The sequence below is a fragment of the Ascidiella aspersa genome, chromosome 2, assembly GCF_963924565.1.
Source record: "Ascidiella aspersa chromosome 2, kaAscAspe10.2, whole genome shotgun sequence".
Lineage (NCBI taxonomy): Eukaryota > Metazoa > Chordata > Ascidiacea > Phlebobranchia > Ascidiidae > Ascidiella > Ascidiella aspersa.
Window position 1 is genome coordinate 25,238,820 of NC_139448.1, and position 24,467 is coordinate 25,263,286.

The 24,467-nt window shown below is 36.7% G+C and overlaps 2 protein-coding genes across 5 annotated transcripts; one reads left to right on the top strand and one right to left on the bottom strand.

Annotated features, from left to right (window-relative positions):
* The first annotated feature begins 5,195 nt into the window (after positions 1-5,195).
* LOC146164484 (uncharacterized) lies at positions 5,196-18,681 on the top strand. 3 transcript variants are annotated; one of them, XM_083381553.1, is made up of 9 exons: positions 5,196-5,316; positions 6,046-6,144; positions 6,952-7,298; positions 13,373-13,651; positions 13,856-14,083; positions 14,356-14,496; positions 15,437-15,614; positions 15,877-16,055; positions 16,494-18,681. In XM_083381553.1, exons 1-9 carry the CDS (start codon positions 5,310-5,312, stop codon positions 16,509-16,511), a joined length of 1,476 nt encoding a protein of 491 aa, XP_083237679.1. In that variant the 5' UTR covers positions 5,196-5,309; the 3' UTR covers positions 16,512-18,681. The 3 variants fall into 3 exon arrangements, with proteins under 3 accessions (XP_083237679.1, XP_083237680.1, XP_083237681.1); XM_083381554.1 differs by having other exon boundaries at positions 16,497-18,681; XM_083381555.1 differs by having other exon boundaries at positions 13,382-13,651.
* A 1,008-nt stretch (positions 18,682-19,689) lies between these two features.
* On the bottom strand, positions 19,690-23,050 carry LOC146164485 (cyclin-dependent kinase 20-like). 2 transcript variants are annotated; one of them, XM_083381979.1, is made up of 7 exons: positions 22,968-23,050; positions 22,298-22,423; positions 21,971-22,159; positions 21,769-21,890; positions 21,521-21,635; positions 21,031-21,240; positions 19,690-20,202 (listed from the first exon to the last, which is right to left on the bottom strand). In XM_083381979.1, exons 1-7 carry the CDS (start codon positions 23,040-23,042, stop codon positions 20,002-20,004), a joined length of 1,038 nt encoding a protein of 345 aa, XP_083238105.1. In that variant the 5' UTR covers positions 23,043-23,050; the 3' UTR covers positions 19,690-20,001. The 2 variants fall into 2 exon arrangements, with proteins under 2 accessions (XP_083238105.1, XP_083238107.1); XM_083381981.1 differs by having other exon boundaries at positions 20,086-20,202; positions 20,946-21,240.
* Between the last annotated feature and the right edge of the window lie 1,417 nt (positions 23,051-24,467).

Below are 24,467 nucleotides of genomic sequence, written 5' to 3' on the forward strand. Positions count from 1 at the left end.
TGTGGAATTAGACTCAATAAAGCTCTTTTCAGTTGTGGGTGAAATTTGCGTGCATATGGCACATTGATGCAAGTTATGAGCAGAAATCTATGCATTGCCGGTCTTCGCTAGTGAGAAATAAGTTTGACTAAAGCGTAAGTTAGGCTTCCTATTACTACATCACAATACCGGTACGCTTTGTGTGCTCCTTGTTATTTACTTCGACTGCATATCGTAAAGAAAAGACTAGACATACAAAGCCTCCTGTTTGTACACGTGCAGTCGTGTAAGTGGTAATTAATGGAGCACGTCTTGTGCGTAGTTCAGGGAAATTAACGCAAAAATACTGTTATTGCTACGCCCGAACTGAATTTTGGACCAAAATGTTTTATTTTGAATTCTAGAGTAGACGGTCCCTACTTCAAACAATAAAAATCAACGAGGTAGTTTATGATTAGAGTAGATTGAAAACCACAGGTTCAAAGTAAATGGATAAACTTGTTTGTTAATACACAATAAAGTAAATCGTTTTGTTTTTGTACGACCAATCTACCGTGTCCGATAGTACCGGATCTGTGCCGATCTAAATCAAGTTTATAGTAAATGATCGATAAAAGTTGTTTTCCAAACATTGCTTAACAGGAAATTTCGTCTTAATATGCAAAAAAAAAATTCTACGCAACGGTAAATCAAACACCAATCAAACTTAACCTTTTATTCTAATAATTTTTTTGTAATGTTTTGCGTGTCTTGCGCTCACTCAGATTTTTAATACGTATCATAACAAATTATCTATTAGTGAAATCAATTAAAAATGCTTCTTAGCAACTAGATTTTTTAGGAAGGTTTCACTGTTGCACTGCACATCTGGGATCGGACCACGGATTTTCGTTTGGGGAAGAGGTCCGCGAGTAGTTTGTTACCGGCCCGTAGCAGGGTTGCCAGTATAAAATTTTGATTTAAACCTAAACCGTATATTAAAAGCCACAAAAATGTGAAAAAAAACAATTAAAAGTATTTTTACTTTTTCAATTAAATGCATGTTTTTGTCCCACAATAAAATGATTTATATTTTGATGTTCAGGCAGAAAAGTTTTCAAATAAAGGTATGCGTTTTAATAGATCTTTGAAAAAAGATGTAATAAATTTCCTTCACTGAACATTTGTCGTTTTTTAAGGGCGGTCCGCGACAAAATTTTCGTTTGCCGACCCCTGTGGTAGACCATGAAATTTACAGATGACGTCACAAAGCCACGTCGTAATAAAAAAATCAATTATAAGAAAACATGATTTATCGAGGAAGCTCAAGCTCAAATATGCAATTAAATTGACAGTTAATCGCGGAGGCGCGAAAAAGTTTTCATTTTATTAAGCACACAGAAAACACATACTCATTGCTCGATATAATTCCATTTATCCATAAACATATAGGCCTAGTAATATGAGGACTAATTACTCCACAGCTAAAAGGCTGCACGAAAACCTAGTAAAAAGCTCGTACGATGTTTAAACAGTATGTTTTGTGACGCTCCGTGTCACATTTTATGTTTTTTAGTATTCGCTAGTTAAACGTTAGTAAGTTAGCCTATAAGTAATTTAAATTAACTGTGCCTTGTGTAATTATTAGAATGTCATTTTAATTTGTTTGTCATTTTTTACAACTTTATTTATAATTATGAGACTGGATAATTAAAGACCAAATAGAAAAAAAAAATTAAATGTAAGAAAAACTGCCTAATAATTCCATTGATAAGCAGCGAGATCAGAAGTATTGAGACCTATGGCGGCGGCCACAAACTTTAAAACAGTGCTTCTCAACCTATGGGTCGCGACTTAAAATTGAGTCGCTGTTTGATTTGGTTGGGTCGCTGACTGCAGTAATTCACGTGTTTATACTAATTGAGATTGTTTCTGAGCAAGATTTCTCAATTAAGAAAATTAAGGAAGCAATACAAAATAATGTATAGTTATTAAAACATGAAGCTATTTTTTAGTTCGGTAGTAACAAGAAAAAACTATTGGGTCGCCAAACCTTAGTCGCCGTCATACTTACACTTATTATTTGGGTCGCCGCGAAAAAAGGTTGAGAAACACTTCACTAAACCTAATTCATTCACACACCCGCTGTCGCTACTGAGCAAAAAAATCGTTAAAGGCACTGCCAGTTGACAAAAGTGCGTGCATAGATTCAAACATCCCAGAGCGTCATTTAATCGTACTATTATTTACCTATTTGTGATTTTGTTGTCATGAAAAAATAAATTATATTTCACACAGTAGGCCTACCATTGGCGAACAAACACAGGAGGGCAAAATAGACCAATTAGAGGTGTTCAAATACGGATGTAACGTGTAAGTACCTTGGACGACTTGAGTTATCAGATATTTATAGTTGAAAAAAGTTGCGAAAATACCTTGGACGACTGGACGTTGCTATTCTACAAGAACCATTCCGAAGCATGCTTTAAACATTTTTCGTCCATATGGCGATTGTGACGATAAGGTGTTAGATTGTCCCTTTTCTGCTTTTTAAATTAATAAAAATAATGTTACCTGATTTTCGACCTTGTACCATAAAGGCATTTTGTAGGCTAGTCATGAATTTTGTCCTTTTTGTCCTCTGGGCATATTCAATACTAGCCGCCTCCGATTGACATGATTTATCTAACACAATAATGAAAATAACTGCTGTGCAGGCAGCCACCAGCAAAACACATTTAGGACTACAACGAAAAACGTACGTGGTATAAAGCAACAGTTATATTGGTGTATTTACGTTGTTAAGGTATGTTTGTTTTTATTGCATTCTAATATTTCTTGTTTTTTGTTATGTATTTTGGAAGTCTACAATTTGCCTTAAAAAAGTTTGTTTGTGGTAGGCTACTTTGCCAATCTACCTACACTAGGCACTGCGGACCGGTTTAAATCTAAAATTTTGTCGCGGACCGCCATTAAAAAACAACAAATATTCAGTGAAGGAAATGTCTACAACTTTTTTTAAAGATTTAATTGAAATGCCCACGTGTTTTTGAAAACTTTTCTGCCTGAACATCAAAATAATAAATCACTTGATTGTGGGACATTGTTTATAAACATTGTTTCCATGATTAGATTCTATTGAACTTCAGGGTGATTGATCACGCTTGAACACCAAAAACATTATCTATGGCCTTTTTTCGATATTGTACTTACTAGAAGTTAAATTTTACACTAAGAAATGTATTTTTTGATGTTGTGAACGTGCTATGTAACTCACATGGCCACACACACATACCGGTTTGTTTTGACCCTCACGAGTGCTTGATACTAATTGTGATATTTTTTTATCATACCAATCAACCAAGGAGCTATATTTAAATGGGAGGGTAAAAAAATATATTTAATTGAAAAAATAAAAATACATTTAATTGTTTTTTACTTTGTTGTGGCTTTTTGCGTACGGTTTGGGTTTAAATCAAAATTTTATTCTCGCAACCCTTCTACGGACCGGTAACAAATTCCTCGCGGAACGGCACCGGTCCCCCGACCGGCGGTTGTTGATCACTGGTCTAACACGCTTGTTTCTTTCAGCTATTTTTACCTAAATAAGGCTATGAGCGTGCACCATGTTGGAACTTTTGCTCTATCAGTTTCCTGTTTGAAGTGCGATGCAAGTTACAACCCATAGGCTGCACAGCTACACTAATGCATTGAACTCTAATGGGAACCATCTATTACAAAACAATCTTTATTCATGTTTTACTTGTGTCATGATAAAGAGTTTGCAGCCTAGTAGCTCATTAGTTTTTCTAGTAAAAGCTGTAAATATGACTAAGTGTTTATTTGATGTGCGGCCCTCCTGTAAGCATTACATTTCCTAACTGGCCCTTGTGTTAAAAAGGTTGCCCACCCCTGCCGTAAAGGGAAGGCAGCAGTCGGGGGTTATATTTTAAAGCAGTTAACGTTTTATAACGCCATAGTGTGCTAATAAATCGTTCTCTTCAAGGTATAAAATGAAAGTTAGTAAAATTTAAAACAATAAATCTGTATCAATACAGAGCTATCGCTAACGCCTTTAGCAATCGGGCATTTAGCAAACAAATTGACAGAATGTGTTTTATTTTTAAAACACGAAGCTCTGTAGCCATCAATCATGGTTTTGTGGTGTGATGGCAGATCTTTCTGCTACCTAACTTAAATGTAAAGTCGACGCGTATTAAACATACCTTTAATAAAGTTTAGTCAAGAGGCTGTAAAGAAATAGCATACAACATTTAGAAATAAACTTATTTTCTCGGGCACGCAAAAATAATATTAAATCGGTATAATATAAAATATTGTACTTACTATGGGCGCCTTATTATATTTTAATCTAGTTTATGAAATTATTATTAATTATTATACCAACGATTTTTAACAAAATTCGGTCATGTCGTGTCGGCTAGATCGCAATGGCAAACTTGAAAATCAACATTTTTCATCGAATGCTGAATAAAGGTGGCGAATGGAGCACGAGCAGGACTTAATGGAGACGTTATTGTTCGGTCTAAAAACCAATTTTCAACTTCTGTCATGCACTCATATCCCTTTTTAAAGCGATGCCCTAAAAAGCACTTTACAGTTGGACCGTAAAAGCTACAAAAGCGTCTCCCAGTCGGAAATTAAAACAACAAAGACATATTCAATAAAAGACTTTTCCTCCCGCGGCGAAATGGTCACAGGCCGTAGATTTTGATACAAAGCGTGGAGCGCAGAAAAGAAAAGAGTCCACTTTCAACTTTGCTCCGGGCTTTTCTCTTTTTTGTTACCGCGCCAACGTTTGTTTAACAAGCTAGACGGGTGCGGCCAAATTTTAAATATTCGCACAAAATGTGCGGCCATGATCAAATTTTACAAAAAAATATTTCCACATTAACATGTTTATTGCAGCTAAAAACAGACAGTTAGCACTAAGCAGTTCCCGTTATATTTTGTCAGCCTTACTCATTTCTTTCGTTTGATGTGACAATGTTTAGGTGGAATTTTCGATGTCGTGTTTTTGTAGCACTTATAATGACAAACGACATCACATAATTATCGTACCTTTACGGCTTAACGCGGATGGTTAAAAGTACAGAGCGCACAGATTGTGTAAGTTTTGAGACGACTCCCGCACAACGAGCGTTCACTTTAACGCGCGCGCTTTTTATTGACGTCATCGGATAACCGCGCCGTCGCCCGTAGAATAGTGACGCGGGGTTAGCAAAGAGGCAAGTATTTGTCTCTTTATTCTTTGCCAGTTGAGAGACAGGTTTCCTTGTTTATTACATATAGTTTATTTCATTGTATTGGAAGCCGCTAAAGCAACGCCAATGGCTGGTAAGTGATTAGTATTGCTCAGGTAGTAATTGCATTTGCGGGTGCATTGATTAGTAGCTGAAATTTCAGCAATAGAGCGCAGGTTCTCGCAGCGTGCTTTCCTATTTCGAACTTGGAAATGTAGGTTTCTTCCTTTGCGTCGTTTGCGCTGTGGGGCTCGCCACCATTGCGCACTGGCAGCGGGTTTCTGCACGATTTGATGAAAATTGGCCTGACAAGGTATATTTGCATTTCAACTTGGATTGATTATGCAAATATATTGCGGACCTGCTGCAATTATGCATTGTTGATTGCATTTCCGCGCATCGTGTTTCTTTTTGGTTGCATTCCAACATCGGACTGACTTACGCATTTGGATTTCTAATTAATTTAGCTGCCAACGTATCAAATTACGGGATGTTCCTTGTATTGTTTAGCGTTGCATTATTATAGTAGCGGTAGTGGTAAAGATTTTTCGGTTTATCTGCCATGTAACTTTTGCGATTATTTGCACGTTCCTGAACGCGACCAGTAAAGGCACTCGTAACTTAAAAATAAAAATACTATGCATGGGTACGTTATTTAGCATTGGTATAGCCCAGTCTCTTTTTGTAAATACCTAACGTTAACTTGTTTATCCAATGCGTAATATAAGGTGGTGATTTTTTGTATTTCTTTTCTATGTATGTGCAGGCCAGTTTTAATTCTTTTAATCCCACATTAAGTTTTCATGAATTATTTATTTGACAGATGGGCAGCAACAGGGACAGGGTGGACAGCAATTCGGCACAAATGATTACTATCTCAAGCAACAAGCTGCCCGCATGCTTAGCGCAATCCAAAAAGGATGTGAGTTGCATTATTTTAATACACGCTTCAGTTATCCTTTTGCTTTGGAATTTCACTGATTCACTACACATTCAAACTGTAGAGCTCAACCTTAAATTAAGGCATTAACTTGTATTCAACTCATAACTCTATATGCTGGTGTTCTAAAATAATAAATCTTGCTTTTTTATATACATTTTTTTCTCATATTCATAGTTCTGCTGAAAGGCTGTAGAAATGTTGATGGTACTTTTGTTTTATTGTTACATTTATGTGGCAATCATATCAAAAGCTACAAAGACTAGTTTCACAATATAAACATAAACATTACGAATGATTTACCTATTATTTGTGCTAAAATAGTTAGCATGCTCTGCTTGCCTAAATCCCCTAAACTCTTCTTATAGTTGTATGCTGCACGTCAGTATGCATTCTGTGGCAGTTGCACACCTGGTACTTTTTTTGAATAAATTTGTGTGTCCATCGGAATTGGTACTTCAATTTTGATAATAGGTTGAAATAAATAGTTGTACAATTTACGACCTTAGGTATGCAAAAAACTTGATCACTAGAAATTTGGTCACACCCGAGATCTCAGCATGAAGAGACCTAAACTGCAGATTTGGCTGCAAGCATATTAATTATCCAATAATATAGTTGTTTTTTTTTGATAGACTATTGACAAACATTTTTCAAGTCCTAAATCTCTGTTATCGAATGCAGACAGCATTATAACATACAAACTGTATTAGCTATTTGTTTTTTTTGAGTCTTTTTATTGCTTATGTCTCTGTCACCTGCAATTGTTTACATGTATTCCTCCAACAGACAATGATACGTTCACAACACAAGGCTCCTTGACCAATAACAACACCAGCCAACAAGCAACATCAGTGTACATGAACCACCAGGGTGCTCAACAACAACAGCAAACTGTGCAACAACAGCAAACTGTGCAACAACAGCAAACTGTGCAACAACAGCAAACTGTACAGCAACAGCAAGTACAACAGGTGCAACAGGTACAACAACAACATCAACAACAGCAGCAACAACAGCAACAGCAGCAGCAGCAACAACAACAACAACAGCAGCAACAGCAGCAGCAACAACAACAACCAAATTCACATCAGATGCAAGTGCAGCACCAACAGTTGCAGCATCAGCTTCAACAGGTTAACATCTTTTCACAGAAATACTAAATCACTGTTTTTACGATTGCTACTCTACAGGGTTCATGTTTTAAACATGTTGACAACCTCAAGTAAATCAAAAATTGTAAGGTTGGGAATATTAAGCAATTACTAGAACATCATGGAAAAGTTTCTATAAAAAGTTGTAGGTATTTTTTTAGTTTAAAGCACTACTAAAATAGCAAAAAATATATCATTACGAAAATTTTGTTTGTCCCAATCCTCTTAATCTTGGTGAATATTTAATTAACAAACCTAAACCTTAAAACAAAACTGTGCCTTAATTGGAAAAAAAATTATAATGTATAAGGATGTCCGATACTGACATTTAGTTCTGATATATTGATACATGATATTTTGGACAAAAAGCATTACAATCTGATCCAACTTTAAATGACACTCAATAATATACTCAAACTAGACGGGGGTGCGGTTGTTGTATATTTTGTCAGGGGGTATATTTTCAGGGCTTAGTGTTTATTTTCAATTTTTATTTTAATTTTTTTATTTTTTTTTTAATAGTTTGTATTGTGTACTTTATATTATATATTTTGTTTCTCATTTTCCTTAACTTGTTTCTGCAAGCAAAAACAGATATGGGCCGAAAACTTCCCCACTTAAAATATGCCTTTGATGCGAAAGGGGTTCAAATATGGCGTAGAATTTAGGGAATGATCGAAACATATATTTGATAAATAGAATTTACTTAGATAATGCATATGGCTATTTTATTAAATTTTGACCAGCTTACGTGTTTGAAAATCAAATATTATCATTCTCTTAAAGACTAAAAATGGTTTAACGCCTATGGTTTGCTATACTTTTGCAAACTTTTACTCGGTAATTTTTTACCATGGCTTGGGCCGAGCAATCACTGTTAAAACAGGCTTTAAGTCTGTAGTTTTAAACAATATGAAAAACACTATTATGTTCTCAATACGCAAACTATTAAATCGAAAGTTTTGCTAGATGTTTAGGCCTGATGTTGGTAGTATGCTGGTTGGAGCAAGATGCACGACAGGTGCTAACAGAGAGGCGTAGACTGCCTTAAGATTTCGCATTTAAACTTGCGGCGGTAAATACACCCTATTGACACTTAATTATTAGGCGAAGATTATCGCAAAGTAATTGATCGCCCGAAAAAAAACTAACCCCGCATTAAAAGCAAGCATTATAAATGATTCGCCGATATTCTGCTTTGAACATCTCTACTGTATAGTATGTTACTCCAATCCAACATATCAACACACAATTTTAAGTTGTGTAGGCCTGGTGTTGATATGTTGGATTAGAGTTGCCACCAGATTTTGCATTTAAATTTGCGGCGGCAAAATAAGTTGTTTCTTAACAGCATTAAGTAATTTTACTAAAGAGAAGCCTCGTTTTAAAATGCAAGTCGCATGTGCCCAGTTTAGGACGTGCCACTTCGCACAATGAAAGTCTCACGCGCGGGACAATAAAGCCCAGCAGGCGGTAAGTCGCTTCGTCACTTCACAAGCTGGACAAAGCAAGCGAATATGAACGAATTCTGTATGAAAGTTTTTCTGCTGCTAGATGGCTAGCTACAAAGTGCTAAAACGCAATATTTCAGGTTTTTACCCCCCAAGCAAAGGCCCCTGGGAGTGCAGCCTTGAAAACTTTTACAAAGCACCTACATACCACTCTACGCCATGTCTGAAAATTTGAAGGTTCTACGATGTCTACTTTTTCTATAAAGCTTCGGACAAAACTCGGTCTGAAACATACCATAGGAAACCATAGGAAACCAAAAAAGAACTAGACGGAGGTGCGGTTGTTGTATATTTTGTCAGGGGGTATATTTTCAGGGCTTAGTGTTTATTTTCAATTTTTACTTTCTTTTAATTTTTTTATTTTTTTATTTTTTTTTTAATATTTTGTATTGTGTTTTTTATGTTATATATTTTGTTTTTCATTTTCCTTAACTTGTTTCTGCAAGCAAAAACAGATATGGGCCGAAAACTTCCCCACTCAACTTATGCCTTTGATGCGAAAGGGCTTCAAATATGGCGTAGATTTTGGGGAATGATCGAAACATATATTTGATAAATAGAATTTACGTAGATAATGCTTATGGTCATTTTATTAAATTTTGACCAGCTTCCGTGTTTGAAAATCAAATATTATTATTCTCTTAAAGACTAAAAATGGTTTAATGCCTATGGTTTGCTATACTTTTGCAAACTTTTACTCGGTAATTTTTTACCATGGCTTGGTCCGAGCAATCACTGTTAAAACAGGCTTTAAATCTGTAGTTTTAAACAATATGAAAAACACTATTATGTTCTCAATACGCAAACTATTGAATCGAAAGTTTTGCTAGATGTTTAGGCCTGATGTTGGTATGCTGGTTGGAGCAAGATGCACGACAGGTGCTAACAGAGAGGCGTAGACTGCCTTAAGATTTCGCATTTAAACTTGCGGCGGTAAATACACCCTATTGACACTTCATTATTAGGCGAAGCTTATCGCGAAGTTATTGGTCGCCCGAAAAAAAAATAACGCCGCATTGAAAGCAAGCATTATAAATGAGTCGCTGATATTCTGCTTTGAACATCCCTACTCGAAATGCTTCCCTGCGTTAATTGTACGGTGGGTGAAACTTTATTCACGGCCTTACCTCTTTTTGTATTACCGCGACAATAAGATGAAATACGATTTGAAGAATATTTGAAAAAATCGTATTTGGAGAATATTTGCTATTTGCACCTGTATAGTATGTTACTCCAATCCAACATATCAACACACAATTTTAAGTTGTGTAGGCCTGGTGTTGATATGTTGGATTAGAGTTGCCACCAGATTTCGCATTTAAATTTGCGGCGGTAAAATAAGTTGTTTCTTAACAGCATTAAGTAATTTTACTAAAGAGAAGCCTCGTTTTAAAATGCAAGTCGCACGAGCCCAGTTGGACGTGCAACTTCGCACAATGAAAGTCTCACGCGCGGGACAATAAAGCGCAGCAGGCGGTGAGTCGCTTCGTCACTTCACAAGCTGGACAAAGCAAGCGAATATGAACGAATTCTGTATGAAAGTTTTTCTGCTGCTAGATGGCAGTCGTTAGCTAGAAAGTGCTAAAACGCAATATTTCAGGTTTTTACCCCCCAAGCAAAGGCCCCTGGGGGTGCAGCCTCATAAACTTTTACAAAGCACCTACATACCACTCTACGCCATGTCTGAAAATTTGAAGGTTCTACGATGTCTACTTTTTCTATACAGCTTCGGACAAAAATCGGTCTGAAACATACCATAGGAAACCAAAAAAGAACTAGACGGGGGTGCGGTTGTTGTATATTTTGTCAGGGGATATATTTTCAGGGCTTAGTGTTTATTTTCAATTTTTACTTTATTTTTAATTTTTTTTTTTTTTAATTTTTTTTTTAATATTTTGTATTGTGTACTTTATATTATATATTTTGTTTTTCATTTTCCTTAACTTGTTTCTGCAAGCAAAAACAGATATGGGCCGAAAACTCTCCCACTTAAAATATGCCTTTGATGCGAAAGGGGTTCAAATATGGCGTAGAATTTGGGGAATGATCGAAACATATATTTGATAAATAGAATTTACTTAGATAATGCATATGGCTATTTTATTAAATTTTGACCAGCTTACGTGTTTGAAAATCAAATATTATCATTCTCTTAAAGACTAAAAATGGTTTAACGCCTATGGTTTGCTATACTTTTGCAAACTTTCACTAGGTAATTTTTTACCATAGCTTGGTCCGAGCAATCACTGTTAAAACAGGCTTTAAATCTGTCGTTTCAAACAATATGAAAAACACTATTACGTGCCTAATACGCAAACTATTAAATCGAAAGTTTTGCTAGATAAGTTTAGGCCTGATGTTGGTATGCTGGTTGGAGCAAGATGCACAACAGGTGCTAACAGAGAGGCGTAGACTGCCTTAAGATTTCGCATTTAAACTTGCGGCGGTAAATACACCCTATTGACACTTAATTATTAGGCGAAGCTTATCGCGAAGTAATTGGTCGCCCCAAAAAATGCTGACGCCGCATTTAAAGCAAGCATTATAAATGTGTCGCCGATATTCTGCCTTGAACATCCCTACTCGAAATGCTTCCCTCCGTTAATTGTACGGTGGGTGAAACTTTATTCACGGCCTTACCTCTTTGTATATTACCGCGACAATACGATGAAATACGATTTGGAGAATATTGGAAAAATCGTATTTGGAGAATATTTGCTTTTTGCACCTGTTCTGTATGTTACTCCAATCCAACATATCTACACACAATTATAAGTTGTGTATAATAATATAATAACTTATGGCTTTGAAGCGAAGGGGGTTCAAATATGGCGTAGATTTTGGCAAATGATCGAAACATACATTTGATCAATAAAAATTTACGAAGATAATGCTTACGGCCATGTTATTACATTTTGGTCAGCTAGCATGTTTAAAAAGTCAATATTTTCATTCTCTCTAAATGATTTAACGTCTATGGTTTGCTATACTTTTTCCAACTTTTACTGTGTAAATTTTTACCATGCCTTGGTCTGAGCAATCACTGTTGAAACAGAGTTTAAATCTGTAGTTTTGAGCAATATGCAAACACGTTTATGTGCCTAATAAGCCACGTTTTATATTGAAAGTTTTGCCAATTTAAATCCAATAAACGCAAGATTTATTTATTTATGACGCCATGTTATGACGTAGCTTTGTAACGTCGTCGTTAAGAATGCGTTAAACTTAAGCTTTTTGTTGTTGCGGCCCTTGTATAATTATATTTGCTTAGACCTGGTGTTGATATGTTTGAATGATGCAACAATTACAACATGTGCTAACAGAGATGTGTACACTGCCTGTAGGATTCGCATTTAAATTTGCGGTGGTAAAATATTTTGTGTTGTAAGAGCAATAGGTTTTTTTACTTAGAGAGGCCTCTTTATGAAAGGCAAGTCGCATGTGCATAGTTTTACTAGGCAAGCCACTTCCAACACAAATGTTGCACGCGCGGGACAATAGGGCGCAGCAGGGATGCCAGCAGCCGCCTCGTCGCGACGCGAGCTGGACAAAGCAAGCGAATATGAACGAATTCTGTATGAAAGTTTTTCTGCTGCTAGATGGCTGTCGTTAGCTACAAAGTGCTAAAACGCAATATTTCAGGTTTTTACCCCCCAAGCAAAGGCCCCTGGGAGTGCAGCCTCATAAACTTTTACAAAGCACCTACATACCACTCTACGCCATGTCTGAAAATTTGAAGGTTCTACGATGTCTACTTTTTCTATATAGCTTCGGACAAAACTCGGTCTGAAACAAACCATAGGAAACCATAGGAAACCAAAAAAGAATAACGGCAAAAACAAGATATGTCCCGAAAATAAATTTTCGGCCCATATAATAACGGCAATAACAAGATATGTCCCGAAAATAAATTTTCGGCCCATATAATTAGTAAAAAAGATAATATTGGGTTGTTTAAAGTTATTGTTCCACTTTATTAGGCCAAAAATTGCTTTTTGTAGGAAGTTTATTAAATTAACCTCCTTTCGTGTTTATACTCAATGTTACAAATCAGGACTAAAATTTTCTTATTAACTTGGTATCGGGTTGGCACAAATTCCACCCTTGTATAGGATGAATACTAATACTATCACTTTCAATGCGATATTAATGGACAGTGTACATCAGTAATTATGATTACTAGGTGCCTCATTAAGTAAAAGGTCATGTGACATTTACTGCAAAAATGTTCAGGTACTCTTTATTTGAGAACATTCAAATAAAGAGAATGTAATCGATATGAACCTCAAATGATCATGGTCTGCATAAGTGTTGTCCAAAATTGTCAGTATCTGCGACCATATATAATATTATTTGCGGATTGTTTGCTGGGCCACTGTAAGCTAAACAGTACTAAAAAAAAACTTAAGTTGTCATCTGAACAAGAATGTTTTAAACCAGACGTTTTGCGAATACAGTATGATCATATCGAATTTTACAATTTATTTAAGCAATGTTCACACTTCACAGTAGCAGAGTAATGATAGGAAAACTTATTTTGTTAAGGTGCAACAGGCTCAGCAACAGTTTCAACAAATGCAGCAATTGGCACAAATGCAACAGCAGTTTCAACAATATTCTGGCAACTCGGGCGGCATGGTCAGTGGGGGTAGCAACCTGGTGATGTCCCCCCAGACATTCACTCCTTCAAGGCGGGGTCGCAAACCCACGGACAAGAAGAAGCGAAAGCGCCACACATGGGTCAAGCGACCAACCACTGCCTATTTGTATTTTGTATCCAAATATCGAGAGACCCTAAAAGAAGCAGGAGAGGTTGTCCCAAAGGTATTTTAAAAACATTGTTTAAGATTTGACAACAAAATGCATGTAAAAAGAGCTTTAAACAACTAACTATTGGTAGTTACAGGGACATTTTTAATATTCAGAAATTGATGGTATAAACTATTTTTAAACTAACAGGCTTTTTGTATTTTATTTATAATATACTTTAGCTGCTTCCTTTTATTAAATTAATTTCCTAATCTGCAGGCCAAAATCATTACACAAGCATGCGCTGAAAAGTGGAGAAACATGACAGAGGATGAAAAAGAACCATTTCTTGAGCTTTCACGGAGAGACAGAGAACGTTGGCAGCGTGATAAAGCTTTGGAAAAGAAACCAAGAGACCCTAATCGACCTAAAAGACCCCCCTCAGCATATTTCCTCTTTTTAGCTGATTTTAGGAAAAGCTACCCTGGAAAGGCTGATCCTGCAAAGGTGTTACAGTACTGTATTTTGTGTTGAAATTTTGCGTAGACTGTTTTATTTCACACCTGACTACTGTTTCATGTAGCCATATATGGTCGAAGGGCTATATTTTATCCAAAAAAATAAGCACCAACAAGTTTGTAAAAAATTTAAAAACTAACCATATGGCATGGAAAAGCAGCAAACCAAAATAGATGAAGTTATTTGTTTCATCTTAAATAACATGTCATGATAACCGGCTTAACTCTTGACAACAAGTTGTTTTTTAAACTTCTTTATAGGAAATCACAAAAAAAGCTGGTGAAGCTTGGAACAACTTGTCGGATCAAGAAAAAACGCCCTATTATCGAAGTGCACAAGTTGTCAGGGCACAGTGGGAAAAGGATTTAGAAGCTTACAAACAATCAGTGGCAAGTGGCAAGGTATCAGAAAATCCTTTTTCAAGATGTATATATGTTAACTTTTTTTTTTATATTAGACTATGTTAAGCTGTGCTTCATAATTAACACAATATTGTCACAAGGTATACTTCTGTATTGTCAAGTTTGTCCAGTTATTTTAGAAACTTTTTTTATTTTTATTTTACGGTTTTGAAATTGTCTGCATTACATTTTTGACGCAATTAATTAAAGCGTTGAGACCAAAAACTAAGGATATATGTCTGCTTTATTTCAAAATATGCCTTTATTTTACTTTTTCAATTCAATAACCCATATGTCAGGGTAAGCCTATAAGTGGAGTGGAGTGTTTAGTTTTTAATAAAGCTATCTTCAGTTACTCTTAATTGAGCAACAGGCTATTTCCTTATTGACTGGATGGCCAGTTTATGAAGGCTTGCTTAGTTTATTTCTTTGTGAAATTAGCTAATGTATGGCAGTGTATTAGGAAATGGTGTTTATCACGGGATGGCCGATTTGTTTACACAGGAAGTAAAGAGATTGACTCATTCTTTTATACCTCCCTGGCTTTAGCTAAAAACAGTGCTGGTTATATTTTGATGGTTTGGCACTTTTAATGTCCAGAATCCAGATAAAATTCAAAAGACTTTAAATGAGACATTCAGAATGCTTTTAATCAAGGAACCAGACTGGATTAAATATTTCTAGGATATATAACAATAATGATAGGCCACTACTAAGGATGTTTACACAATTGCAAAAAATAAAACATCTGACAAGTTTTAATAAATACACTGATGCAATTTTTAAATGTTTATTTAGTTTTGTTATATTGATGAAGTAAAATTGCACTGTCAAGTATTTATCAAAACAAAGTTGAACAAAACAAGATGATGTTGATTTACTAGACCTTTTTGGCTATCAAGTTAAAAATTTGTTTTTGTTTTTTTTGTTCATCATTCAGCTGCAACAACAAACTGGCAGCGTACCGATAGCCACTCCGGCGAACAATGGGCCGCTTAGTCGCACATCTTCATTACAATCGGAGCCAGGACAGGTGGATTTGTCCGATTCATCACCCTCAATAGGATCACCCCAACCTCATAATAATATTGGACAATTGAACCCCAGTCTTTTGCAAGGTAGTGTATATTTGTATGATTTACAACTTAAAAAAGTGCATATTTGTTGAGGAATGTAACATCGTTTGAAGTTGATATTAGTTCATCTTGACTGCATGATATTTTATATTTAAGTTCTGTGTTATTATTAAGTAGAACATATTAAGTAAGAAAACAAAACTGCTTTTTGGCAAACTAAAACTGCTTTTTGGCAAACTAATGTGTTATATACTTTTTCGCAAATTCTTTGGAAGAGGTAGCAAGTTCAATAAATAAATTTTAGGTGCAACCACGTCGATCATGGGAACCACAAGCATTAGCACAGACAACGATCCCCAGTCGCCTTCCCCTGTTGGTTTGGGGCCGGGGTTGGGCCAGCAGTCCCCGATCTCATCCACCACATCAGGCGCATACGCCTATCCAGCTGCTCATCACCTTACCCAGGGGGCTGTCCTGCAACAGGTGTGTATACGGCTAACTCATTGTCACCTTTTATCATTGTTTAGGCTACTAATTGTTGGTTTTGGGTGGTTATGTGGTGGTTGCTGTACACTTAATTGGCATTTTAGTTCATCTATACCTAAATCGGTGTCAAACTAAACATTAATACTAAAAGTAAGATATCTAGATTAAAACAGTAATTCTATTATATAATAATTGCAATGTCCTAGCTACGAGTTTCATTTTGTTTGGGTATAACGTTACAAAATGCATTGCATTAACCTAATTGTTAAGTAGGGCCCAAATAAACTGTTTGCAAAACTTTGGTCATAATGCGTACAGAAATTTATTAAACTTAAAATGGCTATCCTAGACTTATTTCCTAATCCTAATTTGGCTAATGTAATGACATACACGTGACAACAAACTCATTCACATGGTATTTTTTTGTTTCTTCAGCAGTTCCCACGCAGATGAACTTGACCGTCGGTCTATCTCCTTTCGTAATGAAATGTTCTCCATCCATATCTACCAAGCTCCAAACGCTGCTCCCGTGGAGTTACGGAAGGGCGGCCCCCATTGTACAGTCCGCCATTGTCACCTGCCCCAACGGAGCTCCCTTACCATCCTGACCTTGTTTCTTTTTGGCCACGACACCTCACCAAACGCGGTGCTTATGTACGAAATCTTTGACGTGAGGCCACTTTTTAAACCGGTCTCTTGTTCTTTGTGTTCGTTTGCTGCTACCGCAACTCTCTCTGTCGGCTTCGGGGCCGAACAAAATGCACTACTCTCGTCGTTTCTTGATTTTTTTTTTGTTTTATAAGTTTGCTTTCTGCTCACAAAAATCGCCCAAAGGGACTGTCGGACAATGCCTACCTAAAAGCACAGGGAGTAAGCGTTTCTACTTAATTTTATTATCTTACTCGCGAAAGGGCGCTTCGATTTTTACAACACGCGAAGAAATTGCTCTCGTCAGCGGTTTTAACCTCTTGTGCTTTTAGCGCCCTCTGGTGATCCTTTACCCGTTCTTATCGAGGCCCTCGGTTTGATTTTGTTGCAACTTGAAACCCGCACGAGAAAGTCTTCAACAGAGAAAGGTGTGTCCGGTGCAGCAGTTGTTGCGAAATACCTCTTGTCGGTTTTTGTTACCTTGCACTTTTTTGCCAATCTTATTTTTGTCGTACGTTCGCTCCCCACATCAGAACAAGTATGACCACCACCTTGTTAAATCCGACGTGCCCTCGCCAGGGCCAGGCCTTGTGCAGTTTCAATTCACGTGCTGGCCAATTTAAACTTTACCCTCATAAGTTCAACACCTGTAATTAACCCAGTTAAATAGAAGCACTCCGTGTTGTTCTTAACCCTGAATCGTTACTCTTTGGCGACACTTTTATATTGTCATGGCTGATAAAGTTTTTATTTGGTTGACATCTCCCTTGCTTAAGCAATATCCTTTGAACATTTCGCTTCTTATTACCTAATCCCGTAAGTTCTACTAGCCATTTCATAAGCAATTTACCGTCATCCCCAATTACACGTCACAGGTTGAAAAAAAGCTGGTTCGCGTACCACGTGGCCAATTTATCCTACTCAATCTCAGTTAGACTGCGCATCTGCAAACCTGGCCCTGGCGCTTGCAAACGTCAGTTTACCCGAACCCGGTTCCGCTCACTGAGAAGAGTGCCTTCTTTCCCTAAACTGATGATCTGCAGCAATTGCTTGCTCACACACATATATCTCGTTATTTTGTCTACCGATATGTTCCGACCGCCGCCGTCACCGCCGCCGCTCTACATTATACCTCGTGCCCTTGAGACGGCCACTGTTCTGCACTGGACCTCACAACATTACACGTGGTACTCGGGGAGACAGGACAAGCTTAAAAGTTTCGGTAGGAACCATCGCCCCGCGCCGGCCACCGCCAAGCACCACCCCCCGCGCCCCCACGTTTCCGCTACCTCAAAACTGTAACAACCGCATTTTTACTTCGTTTTTTTTTCTAACTTTTCGTATCTGTGCTGCCATCTAGCGGTTGCAGCAGACAAAATGTTATTTCTGTAGCAAAAAAATGGGATCGACCAATAAAGTGGGCATTTTCCTCTTTTTTTCGAATATGCGACGAAGACGCGGGCGGTAAACTTCATCGGCCACTCGACATCGTCATTCGTTTTTATTATTCAACTTGTAATCGTAATACTTTTTGCTTTTTCATTGTACATATACACCACAGCGTTTTTTTTTATCCGTCGCTCGCGCCCTCGTAATTCTTTTTATCGGTTAATTAGTTTAATAACTAACATACGTAAAGGTAATTATTGCAGCCGAAATGACCAAAAAATATTTCCCTTCTTTCTACGTTAAATCAGCCTCAAACTACCAGTTCACGATCACTTCGCGTCACAGTTACTGCTCCGTCTCCATTTTCTTATCTTCAATTTAATGGGCGTTCTACCTTTTTAATACTCCTTGTCGTTAGAACAGAAGTATCTCTTTGCAGCTTGAACATGTTTGTTTAGAAGCTCAGGGAACCGAATATTCGGTGCATTCCCTATTTCATCACCACCACTTCCCGTTATGTTTTGTTTCCAATTTTCGATCTGTTTCATTGTAACAACAGTATTACAAAACAAGTCGCGGACTAATAGCAATGACTAATAAAAATTCAGATTTTGAGTCAACTCGTGGGAAACACATCCGTTTCGTTTATTGGTGAATCCAGTGGGTCAATCAAGGGGAATAAATTTACAAATACGAGTCAATAGTTGGGAGACAACAGTTCAGTTAATGTTAATCGTCGACCGGGTATTTTGGTGCGCCAAGCCTGAGCTGCCATTTTAAAACGTTATAAGCTTTGGTTGCAGCCGCACTGAGTTTTTTTTTTGTCCATTAAAAAAGGGTTTCCGGTTAGGCATATATGGAAGCAACAGGTTAACAAACACAAAATATATGTCGGTTTGATAGCCATTGGGGTTTGAAAAGATGGAGTTAAACCAAGTGAACTTATAGCATCCTACTAACCTAGGTTTAAGTTGGATATACAGTAGATTATGTGTTTCACCTAATTAAAAATGTTTTGAGAAACCCAGGTCAAGAACCGTCGAAACGTTAGTAGGTTTTTTGCTCAACATTTAGGTACATGTTTGAGATGTGTTTTTCAACGATTCTAATTTTTCACTATCATTATTGTAATCATAGGCGCCGAACTTTTAAAACCATAGGTTTTTTTGAACCAGTACAAAATGCCTATTGATCAGTGATCACCGACAAAACATATAGCTTTCTCAAACCTAATTATAAAAGAAATTGTTGTAAAGCTAAGCCTCGTTAGAAAGGTCGAGGGCTATATTGACAACGTAGTCCGCCCATAATAAAGTGGCATGCACTGTCTGCCCTAAAAAATAAACTTCCCCGATACAGGATTATATTTAGTCACAATATGCAATTTTAAATCAATCTTGTAAACAAAATCGTAGACTATAGCAGTGATTTTTACGTTATTGCCCGTTATCCATACGGCATCAAAATACGCTCTACACACCCACCTTCGGCGCCTATGGATAAATTGCACACCACTTGGTTAAAATGATTGTTTCTACTTACTTTTATTTGGTTATATTTTGCTGAAAAATATTTGAAATAAACTTCGACCATACATGATCCTTATAAAAATAAAGAAACTTTTAATTGAGAATCACAGTGAAAATTTACATGTGAAGGAGCGCGAAGCGTAAGAAAAACATTTGAGTAGCATCGCAAGGTAATAAAAGTAGCAAATTTCATCATCATCAGTTGTTTGTGCAGCACTTTTAGTTACACCGAAAATGGTTGATTGGAATGAACACGGCGAAGCAGGGAACGATACCTACCGAAACGACACACCTCGGAGCTTTTAAAGTGGCCGCATGTAAATCAGCCACACGTCTTCAAACGCCATAAGCAACAACACCATTGCAATCATCGGGCTCTAAAAGTTGACGAACGGGTTGATGAGGTTTGGGTCGATGCAACTTTCCTCCAGAGGCACGTCGATGTCGTACTCCTTGAAGTTGGGGCGGTGTCGCGAGGCGCTCTTGCCCCGGTGAGGTATGGGCAGTTCCGAGTGGTGCGCCGGCAGCGGTTCCATGAAGAAGTAGGGATGGATCAGCGCGTCGGTCGCTGCGATACGCTAAAAAGGAAAAAAAGACTCAACGCGGGAAAGCGACTGCGGCAGGCCGCGGGGATGCGAGACACTGAAGATAGTCGTGTTCCGCGCCGATATGTAATTTACTGTACACAGTATCAAAATTGAATAAAATCATCAAAACTATGACCAACTTAACATATAAAAAGCATCAATATAATAAGAGCATCGCAGCAAACGCAAGATACATTGTAAAACTTATTTTTAAATAATAAAGTGTAATGTGTGGTAACGTGTTTCAGCCAGATAAACTACCACCAACGTTATAACAGAAGGCGCTTTACTTAGGAATGCCCGATACTTGCGGAACGCAGCCGATGATGCAAAGGGTAGTATCGGTTCTCTTCCGATACCAGGGTGGTATCTTTGCCGACCCGAAAACCGTTAATATAAGAATTTCAACCATGACTTATCCAACAAAATATTTCTACATATATAAACTGTTGCTAGCAGGCATAATATTAATTAAAAATATAGCCTCGTTTTTACCTTATAAAAGTAAATTTATCGAAAAATAGTACGTTAACAGCTAGAGGTATTTCAACAAAGAATATCTTAACGCTTAAACAAACTTTGGCCCAACACCTTGCAAAATTTACCTGGTTGACAAAAATTGATGAAGTCTACAAAAGTTAAAAATGTAGCAAATTAATATTTTTGGGGGTTGCTTTCAGTTAACTCCTAACATACGGATTATTTTATTTTCTTAAAATCGAATCCAAACTTACAGCACTATTTGTGAGGCGTGAGTTTCGTAAAGGCCAAGAACTTCAAAATGACTGGTGCAATGGAAAAACAAGTTCTAGCATTAACCTGATGCGATGAATACACAAGAAATTTCTTGAGAAGGCCCACAGCCTCAGCGGTTGCATCGGGGACAATCTGTTCGAGTGGTATGGCCGGGTTCTCTGGAAAGGTGATTTTGTTGTAGTCAGGCAACAGAGACATTCCCGGCCAAGTTTGCTCGGTGGGGGTTCCTAGAACTCGCAACACACAGCACAACTGCTCGATGTCATTTTCGCCCTGGTTAGTAAAATGTAAAGATTTTACTGTAGAATTATTTCCTACTTTTTCTCTTTTTTAATCAATCAAAATGTTTAATCAATATTTTAACCTGCGTAGTCACTAGTCAGTGTAGGTAATATTTTTAAATAATATTTTAACATATCAGAGCTGCTTTATTAAATGTAAACCTCACATTTAAAATAATAGCTTAGTGTAATTATTCTTTTAAAGTTAGTGAAACAGGTATATGAAAAGCATTTTAGTGCCTAAGTTGGCACATTAAAACAATCTAACTCACTGGAAACAAGGGTGAATTGTTGAGCATTTCACCAAATATACAACCGACAGCCCAAAGATCCACCCCTTCATCATATTTTCGTGCCCCATACAGTAACTCAGGGGCCCGGTACCACCTGGAAGTAATTTAAAAAATGCTTATTTTATCAGATAGTTTGATGCATTTCTACCACAAAGAGAATAAAAATAGTATAATATGCTTTACCTAGTGAAGCTAGCTGTTTTTCTACAATCTAAAATAGAAGATACCTTGTTGCAACTTGATGACTGTACAATCTCTCTGATGAGTTATCAAAGACCCGAGCTAAACCAAAGTCAGCAATTTTGAGGTGTCCAGTGGAGCTAATTAAAAGATTTGCTGGTTTTAAATCCTGCAACAAACCAATATTTAATATACTAAAAAATGAATATTTTAGATGTTTACTTATCATATAAATCCTACAACACTCACTCTGTGCATAATGTTGTTTTGATGACAAAAAGCCACACCCTTCAGTAGCATCATCATGTAACTTTTAACCTGTCCCTCTGTTAATGGCCGCTCAGAGTTTCTTATGACTTCGGAAAGATCTGATAACATGTATTCAAACACAAGCACAAACCCAGTACCATGTGGAAAGACATCATGCAACCTTACAACCTATAAAAGAAAGCATGCTAAAATTGCATTGAATTTGCTATTCACAGTTTTGCCCGATCAAGACCAAACATAACCACAAAGTCACATCTTAAGCTGTAAAATTAAAAAAGTATTGCAAAAGTAAAACCTAAGAATTACATTCTGTGCTTCTTCACTTTCTCCGCCAATTTCCTGTAGCGCTTTAATCTCTCGTAATGCTTGGTTTGGAATGCCATCTTCAATCTTACGAAGAGGCACTTTCTTAAGTGCTACAACTTCACCACTCTACAAAAAGTAGCATTTAATTTTGCAATTTACCAAGGATAATACTGTATACTTAAAAACCTAGCTTTTAAAGAAAAAAAATCATGGCTAAAAGTGAAATCACGAAAAATATTGAAATATTTTAAAGCATGCTTTTGTACTCAGCATCTATAAATTTCAAAGGGGGCTATTCATAGAATTTTCTTCATACTAATAGCAGCACTTTTATTTTATTGGTGCTGGTCTACAAACCTACCACTTTTAGTTTTTAGGTACAGTAATGAAACCAGTCGACAAAATTGAAACTGCAAAGTGTGACAATAAATTTAATAATTTACTTGAACCCAAACGCGGTAACCCACACTGTAACCAAAATAATATGCAATAATTTATTTTATTTTAATGAGTGGCAGGATTCTAGATCACGCCAGATTTTATTATCTATCTTAATTATTTAACAAAGACCACTATACTTTTCAACACGTTGTGACCTAAACAGTTAAAGGCTTACAAGACTTGCAATAAAATAGCTAAATATTAAGTTAACTTACACCTCAAAAGTTACCTCAATGTGCTTTGCTTTAAATACAATACCATGGGCACCTTCACCTATTCTTCCTAATATGTGATACTGATCCATTTGTCTATTATTTTTTTGTTAGTAGTGCAAAATAACACTAGAACAGTTTAGAATAGAATTTATTGAAATCACGGTTGTGAGTATTGCTAGATATTCAAAAACATGTTTGATTCTGTTCGACCGTTCTTAGCGTATCTAGTAACTTCATAGAGTACGACAAAATATATTTGATTCTCTATTTGGGATGAAATAATCCTAGTAAAAAAACTAATTTTAACGCAATTTATAGGTATTTTAAATGGCAATACGAAAACAGTTGCTTAGATATTTAAAATTTCTAAGGTTTTACAGCGCAGGGACTACGAAACTGGGGGCTTGACCTTTAAGGCAGGGTTTCCCAAACTTTTTTTGGACCACAGACCACTATTTGAATCTATTTTTTCTCGGAGCGCAATTTAAATAAAGTTAAGTTACTGAGCTTAACAACTAATTAAATGGCAGTTTAATTACCCAATTAAATTATCCTATAACTTCACTTCGTTTTCTCATCTCTGCCTCACAACAATCTTTTTACTCACTAATCTTCGCGCAACAAGTTAGATTTACGATACTGAACAGCAAAAGCTTTCGAAATGATTAGGTTGTGAATAACTGCGGCAATTATTGAAAGGGTACGTAGCCTACTGTACAATTTATATGTGTGACTTTTTAATTTCTTGTCATACCGCCACAGACCACCTGCGCAGTCGTCGCGGACCACCAATGGTCCACGGACCACAGTTTGGGAAACCCTGCTTTAAGGGGTTTTAACAGAAGTAAATGTAGAATAATAATTTTCCTACTTTAAAGATAAAAAATATTGTTCTTGGGACACATAAAAACTATGGAGATTACGTCACTAATGTATGTCATAAAGATACGTCTATAACAAGTAATCTTATAGAAACCTAAGGGTATCGTTTAAAGTAGTGCACAATTATGCAACAATATCTTGGTTAAAATACGTTTAAGGACATGACGGATGGCCTGGCTACAAAGAACATTGTTTACTGGTACAACGTACCTGCAAAATTTATAAAACGAAGTTTACTTCGTTCGTACTTACTTTCCTCACTGATTTTAACACAACGGCATTTGAAAGCGCGTATCGGGATTAATTTGGAAGCGTAAGCGTGAATATCTTTAATTTAAAAACGCCTAATGCGCAAAATTTATTTATAGTGCTAAAATGAACTTTAAGATAGCATATTACTCGCGTTGAAAACGTCTGTGATAACCGGTACGCATCCACATGTATAGGCTAGTCAATACTTGATGTAGGCTACTTTTATCTAGGTCCAACTAGTAAACAAAATAAAAACTTTTGACAAACCATTGTTAACTCAACATCTGCGGTTTAAATAAGGCCGTTTGGCAATTACCGACGCAGTAGTAACAATATTTTAACTTTTGGATTTGCAAGGCAATAGTAGGCCTACTGAAGTT

Excerpts from the sequence above, each read along its gene's own strand:
- LOC146164484 (XM_083381553.1), top strand. Across the intron at positions 6,145-6,951 it reads TAGCGCAATCCAAAAAGGAT|ACAATGATACGTTCACAACA; the intron begins GTGAGTTGCATT and ends TTCCTCCAACAG. Across the intron at positions 15,615-15,876 it reads GAACCCCAGTCTTTTGCAAG|GTGCAACCACGTCGATCATG; the intron begins GTAGTGTATATT and ends AATAAATTTTAG.
- LOC146164485 (XM_083381979.1), bottom strand. The coding sequence starts at position 23,042 with ATGGATCAGTATCACATATTAGGAAGAATAGGTGAAGGTGCCCATGGT. Across the intron at positions 22,160-22,297 it reads AAAGTGAAGAAGCACAGAAT|GTTGTAAGGTTGCATGATGT; the intron begins GTAATTCTTAGG and ends TTTCTTTTATAG. Across the intron at positions 21,891-21,970 it reads AAAACAACATTATGCACAGA|GATTTAAAACCAGCAAATCT; the intron begins GTGAGTGTTGTA and ends GGTTTGTTGCAG.